The sequence below is a fragment of the Oncorhynchus gorbuscha genome, linkage group LG11 (assembly GCF_021184085.1).
Source record: "Oncorhynchus gorbuscha isolate QuinsamMale2020 ecotype Even-year linkage group LG11, OgorEven_v1.0, whole genome shotgun sequence".
NCBI lineage: Eukaryota > Metazoa > Chordata > Actinopteri > Salmoniformes > Salmonidae > Oncorhynchus > Oncorhynchus gorbuscha.
The window spans coordinates 14,829,268-14,835,965 of record NC_060183.1 but is presented as its reverse complement, the minus strand read 5'-3'; the positions used below and the strand labels follow the sequence as shown (position 1 = coordinate 14,835,965).

The 6,698-nt window shown below is 45.3% G+C and overlaps 1 protein-coding gene across 1 annotated transcript; it reads right to left on the bottom strand.

Annotated features, from left to right (window-relative positions):
- Nucleotides 1-3,450: 3,450 nt before the first annotated feature.
- Nucleotides 3,451-6,017, bottom strand: LOC124047561 (cytochrome c oxidase subunit 7A-related protein, mitochondrial). The gene is made up of 3 exons (XM_046367873.1): nt 5,835-6,017; nt 5,368-5,502; nt 3,451-3,906 (listed from the first exon to the last, which is right to left on the bottom strand). Exons 1-3 carry the CDS (start codon nt 5,907-5,909, stop codon nt 3,763-3,765), a joined length of 354 nt encoding a protein of 117 aa, XP_046223829.1. The 5' UTR covers nt 5,910-6,017; the 3' UTR covers nt 3,451-3,762.
- Between the last annotated feature and the right edge of the window lie 681 nt (nt 6,018-6,698).

The window sequence follows — 6,698 nt, the reverse complement described above, 5'->3', positions numbered from 1 at the left end:
GACGTTGTCTTTGTATTCCTCTGATTATGGTTGATCCAATAGGCTTGTAACTGGGTAATTACAGACAACAAAACAGTGACCGCCACAGCTGTGCATTACACACACGGCTCCAATTACTCTAGCTGCCATCTTTCAATATCACGACTTCATTGATTCATTTTCTGTACTATGGCGGGGCTGTGTGTGTGTTGCTGTGAACTGAAAGGTAATTTGTCTTTTGTTCCTCCCCGGAGAACTGCACCAATCTTTACCTTGTGTTCAGGGGAGGGAGAAAGGGAAGGGGGTAGAGAGTGTGCGGAAAGAGAGTGGGGGGAAAGGAGAAAAAGGGAGGGGGAGTGAGTGGGTTCTGAAATGGGCTGGGGAATGAGTCAATACTCTCGCTAATAGAGGGATTAATATTTCATGACCATTTGTCTTCAGTGGTCTGATCATACAAGCTCTCCCTCATTTTTATTACCCCCCACACTGCTTTTTCTGTTTACCTCAGTCTTTCTCCCTCTTCTTGGTGACAGGTAGAGTTACTGACATGCGGTTCTCTTTCTCTAAGAGCAGGAACAATAGAACACACGATAGAGAGCTGTAGTGGGTCGTCGTGACACAATCACAGAGAAAGGGTGAAGGAGGGAGAGACACCGGATTGGACGAGGAGAGATGGGGTAGATGTATTGTACGTGTAGCCTTGTGGAATAAGCTGGGCAGCCAAGCCAAGGGAACCTGTAGATGTAAAACCGGAGCAAATAAAATGAGGAAAGAGCCTGACATGTCTCTATGGCTTATAGAGGCAAAGAGGAGCATCCGGCATAACACCACAGCCGGCCACCCCCTCCACAAGAGACGAAGGGCGCCCAAGAGCCAAGTGAACAGCAGCTCAGACTGCACCAGACGGAGGTCTTTCAGAAACACACACTTACTCTAGCAGACCTGTGGTGCAGAAGTCTGTAGGCTGTCTAAAGCTGTGTGGGGAATAGGTCTGTCACAGCCATTCTAATGCTGTGTTGGGAATAGGTCTGTCACAGCCATTCTAAAGCTGTGTTGGGAATAGGTCTGTCACAGCCATTCTAAAGCTGTGTTGGGAATAGGTCTGTCACAGCCATTCTAAAGCTGTGTTGGGAATAGGTCTGTCACAGCCATTCTAAAGCTGTGTTGGGAATAGGTCTGTCACAGCCATTCTAAAGCTGTGTTGGGAATAGGTCTGTCACAGCCATTCTAAAGCTGTGTTGGGAATAGGTCTGTCACAGCCATTCTAAAGCTGTGTGGGAATAGGTCTGTCACAGCCATTCTAAAGCTATGTGGGAATAAGTCTGTCACAGCCATTCTAAAGCTGTGTGGGAATAGGTCTGTCACAGCCATTCTAAAGCTGTGTGGGAATAGGTCTGTCACAGCCATTCTAAAGCTGTGTTGGGAATAGGTCTGTCACAGCCATTCTAAAGCTGTGTTGGGAATAGGTCTGTCACAGCCATTCTAAAGCTGTGTTGGGAATAGGTCTGTCACAGCCATTCTAAAGCTGTGTGGGAATAGGTCTGTCACAGCCATTCTAAAGCTATGTGGGAATAAGTCTGTCACAGCCATTCTAAAGCTGTGTGGGAATAGGTCTGTCACAGCCATTCTAAAGCTGTGTGGGAATAGGTCTGTCACAGCCATTCTAAAGCTGTGTGGGAATAGGTCTGTCACAGCCATTCTAAAGCTGTGTGGGAATAGGTCTGTCACAGCCATTCTAAAGCTGTGTGGGAATAGGTCTGTCACAGCCATTCTAAAGCTGTGTGGGAATAGGTCTGTCACAGCCATTCTAAAGCTGTGTGGGAATAGGTCTGTCACAGCCATTCTAAAGCTGTGTGGGAATAGGTCTGTCACAGCCATTCTAAAGCTGTGTGGGAATAGGTCTGTCACAGCCATTCTAAAGCTGTGTGGGAATAGGTCTGTCACAGCCATTCTAAAGCTGTGTGGGAATAGGTCTGTCACAGCCATTCTAAAGCTGTGTGGGAATAGGTCTGTCACAGCCATTCTAAAGCTGTCGGTCAGAGAGAGAGCCAATGTTGTTCAGTGCATTCGAAAGGTATTCAAACCCCTTAAATTTTTCCACATTTTGTTAAGCCACAGCCTTATTATAAAATGGATTACATCGTTTTATTCTTCCCCTCAATCTGCACACAATACCCCATATTGACAAAGCAAAAACAGTTAAGAAATGCTTGCAAATGGTCAAATAAAAACTCACATTTACATAAGTATTCAGACTCTTTACTCAGTACTTTGTTGAAGCACTTTTGGCAGCGATTACAGCCTCGAGTCTTCTTGGGTCTGACGCTACAAGCTTGGCACACCTGTATTTGGGGAGTTTCTCCAATTCTTCTCTGCAGATCCTTTCCAGGTTGGATGGGGTTCAGGGTCAATCAAATGTATTTATAAAGCCCTTCTTACATCAGCTGATGTCACAAAGTGCTATACAGAAACCCAGCCTAAAACCCCAAACAGCAAGCAATGCAGGTGCAGAAGCACGGTGGCTCGGAAAAAAACCCTAGAAAGGCCGGAACCTAGGAAGAAACCTAGAGAGGAACCAGGATATGAGGGGTGACCAGTCCTCTTCTGGCTGTGCCGGGTGGAGATTATAACATAACATGGGCAAGATGTTCAAATGTTCATAGATGACCAGCAGGGTCAAATAATAATAATCACGGGTCAAGTCCGGGCTCTGGCTGGGCCACTCAAGGGCATTCAGAGATTTGTACCGAAGCCACTCCTGCGTTGTCTTGGCTGTGTGCTTAGGGTCGTTGTCCTGTTGGAAGGTGAACCTCCGTCCCAGTCTGAGGTCCTGAGAGCTCTGAAGCAGGTTTTCATCAAGGATCTCTCTGTACTTGGCTCTGTTCATCTTTCCCTTGATCCTGACTAGTCTCCCAGTCCCTACTGCTAATAAGCATCCTCACAGCATGATGCTGCCACCACCATGCTTCACCATAGGGATGGTGCCAGGTTTCCTCCAGACATGACACTTGGCATTCAGGTCAAATAATGAAATCTTGTTTCTCATGGTCAGAGTTCTTTAGGTGCCTTTTGGTAAACTCCAAGCAGGCTGTCATGTGCCTTTTACTGAGGAGTGGCTTCCGTCTGGCCACTCTACCATAAAGGCCTGATTGCTGGAGTGCTGAGGAGATGGTCTCTCATCTCCTCAGAGGAACTATGGAGCTCTGTCAGAGTGACCATCAGGTTCTTGGTCACCTCCCTGACCAAGACCCTTCCTCCCCGATTGCTCAGTTTGGCCGGGCGGCCAGCTCTAGGAAAAGTCTTGGTGGTTCCAAACTTCTTCCATTTAAGAATGATGGAGGCCACTGTGTTCTTGGGGACCTTTCAATTCTGCAGAATTCATTTGGTACCCTTCCCCAGATCTGTGCCTTGGAGCAGATGAGACACAGTTGGCTGCTTTGGGAACCATGCCAATAAAGGACAGAGGATCACTGGGTATTTAACTGTTTTTATCACATTTATCAACTTATTTTTATACAAATGTGACAGACAGACATCACACTTTCTCATAATTACATTCATATTTTTGTTCCTCCTCAACATAATTGCTCTGTATAGTTTCAGTCCTCGAGCCGTGGATGATGTGATAGGTGTCGGGTTAGTTGATCCCGGGCCAAGCCAGGGGTGTCATCAGTGAGGTGAAACTTTTAGAATATTATAAAGAATCTGAACACTTCTGTAATGTTGGGCCCTTCTGAACAGACCCCTGGTGAACATGGCTGGGGATATAGGGCTGGACTGGGTTTAGGTCGTTTTCCTGGGTTGTGCAGCGATGTAGAGGGCCACGAGGCAGTAAAGTGCTCCCCCTACTGTCAGGGCCATGGTGGTGCGGTACAACAGTCGGTCAGGGACACCTCTCTTCAGATGGACTGGAACGCCATCTGATGTCTGAGGCAGGGACAGAGAAAGAGGACTGTTAAGCACAAATCACACAGGCAGAGTTGTCTTTTACGTGCCTGAACGAGCGTGCTCAGCTGGAAATAGAATACAGGCGAGTGAAAACAGACGTCTGTGAGCGTCAATGGCGTCACGAGCATATAGCGATAAATTGTCCAAAAATAGACTGTCCGTGCACTGTAACATTGAATTGTGACATGTGTAGTTAAAAAGTGTCTACTTAGTGTTGCTAAGTTTGACTGCCAGTGCCAACATTATGTATAGGATAGTGCTTATAATAAACGGTGTAACAATGCATGAATGCAACAAAATTCTATACATTTATCAACTGGATTGTGTTTCGCAATTACACATCGTTATCGATGTAATTTATTGTCAAAGTCATTTATTGTCAATAGGCTATCACCATTGTAGCTTACAGCCAATTCGATTGATGAAGTTCAAATTAAGTGCATGTTTGGGGAGGGCCTTCTTTCAAATGAATTGAATCAGGTCTAGATATTGAGTGGGTCAATATGGCAGCATATGAGTGTTGATTTCCATCATAGGCATTTAGCCTAGGTGGGCTATGCCTGAAACTGGAGGAACTCCGATTTCGAGAGAGAATACAACTGTTTCTTATGGCTGACTTACGTTATGCAGCGTATGTGAATGAATACTCGCTACACACAACTTCACATCCTTGATGGACACCTCCCTGTATGATTTGGGCTTCAAATCAAACTTTATTTGTCACACGCGCTGAATACAACAAGTGTAGACTTTACCACAAAATGCTTACTTACAGGCCCTTAACCAACAGTGCAGTTCAAGAAGAGTTAAGAAAATATTTATCAAGTAAAATAAAAACTAATAACAAAAAGTAACACAATTAGAATAACATTAACGAGGGGGCGCCGGTACCGAGTCAGTGTGTGGGGGTACAGGCTAGTTGAGGTAACTTGTACATGTAGGTGGGGGTTAAGTGACTATGCGTAGATAATAAACAGCGAGTAGCAGCAGAGTACAAAAAGGAAGGGGGGGTTGGGGGGTCAATGTAAATTGTCCTGACGCAATTGTATTAATTGTTCAGCAGTATTATGGCTTGGGGGCAGACGCTGTTAAGGAGCCTTTTGGTCCTAGACTTGGTGCTCCGGTACCTCTTGCCGTGCGGTAGAAGAGAAAATGGTCTATAACTTGGGTGACTGGAGTCTCTGACAATTGTATGGGATTTCCTCTGACACTGCCTATTGTATAGGTCCTGGATGGCAGGAAGCTTGGCACCAGTGATGTACTGGGCCGTTCGCACTACCCTCTGTAGTGCCTTACGGTCAGATGCCATACCAGGCGTTGTATGACCTGTATAACCTTTTGAGGATCTGGGGACCCATGCCAAATCTTTTCAGTCTCCTGAGGGGGAAAAGGTTTAGAGGATAGAGAAAGGGGGAGTGTGAGAGGAGTGAGTGAGTGTACCTGGAACAGTCTCTGGAAGTATGGCACCTTGTTCACCCCTAGGTATTCCACCATGGCCCCTGACTCTGACACCATCTTGGTGGGTGTAGCAAATGTCATGGTGGGAGGCTCTGCTGGCAAACCAGACCTCAGACCCTGGAACAGAACACACAGTTTTATCTCAACACCAGAACAAGTTAGGACAACTCCTTGAAGCACCTTTAGACAAGTAAAATACCAGGTGCTTGTCAACTCAGTGAGGACAGGAGGGACGCTGCTAACTAGTTACACAAGCCATTGTCAATATTAAAAAGTATTAATATTCATATCCCCATTAACACAACTCAAAGAAATACATTTTTCACGTTTAGGCTCGGGCCTCTCGGATACGCTGTTCTGTCAGGCATCGCAGCACCGTTAGTTAATGAAGGTCACTAACGCAGGGTAGCCAGCCTCTCACTGTCCGACTAGGGAACTCCCGGGCTTACCTGTGGACTGTAGGCGGTGGCCGGTGCCGACCCTGTCAACCTCTGGCTGAAACCGCTGAACTTGTAGTATGTCATGATGCCAGATGAAGGACAGGTCAGATGTCGAGTAGTTACTGTTACAAAACACACAGCTTCCCTCGACAAAAACACCCGGCGAAAGGGGTCTTTCCCGAGCCAGCGTCGACGGAAAGTGACGCACTGAGGTGTCTCTGAACTGCCCGTTCAGAAATGCAGCAGCTATGTTCACCCTTTGGCCTAACCACAATCCCAAAGAGTATTGCGTCCCTTTGATATTTTAAGTAGAAATTGTGCACCAATATTACATTGAAAAAGCCTGTTATATTAAATGAAGTGCTCTTTAATATAGACGACATCGAGAATGAAATAAATCAGATTTGTTATATGAATAAAGACTTGCTAAAGTGCCAAAATGCAGAATTCCCTTTGTGCACCCTCGGTGACTTCGAGGAAGATTTCAACTCACATAACCCCAATATTTATGCTAGTTATCACCGTTATTGTAAAGCCCTAGTTATTTTGTTGCTTTGAGAAAGTAATTTCTGAAGATGATTTTTTATTTTATGTGATTTACTGATTCACATAGTCTACATCTGTTCCTTTATTTCAAGGGCAGCCCTGTTATGTGAACTGAACTCTCGATTTAATATGGTGAAACTATTCCTTTTTAAATATTTTTCCAAAATGAACATTGAACATCTATAAGCCAAATCATTGTTTAAAAGCAGGTGGGCTGGTTCTAGTGTTTGGGGGCATTTTCTGGTGTTTTGTGGTGGAAAACTGAGTGCGTCGAGCATAACATGTCAACTCTGTTACCCATTGATAGAGAGGCTATAAATGTTTTAA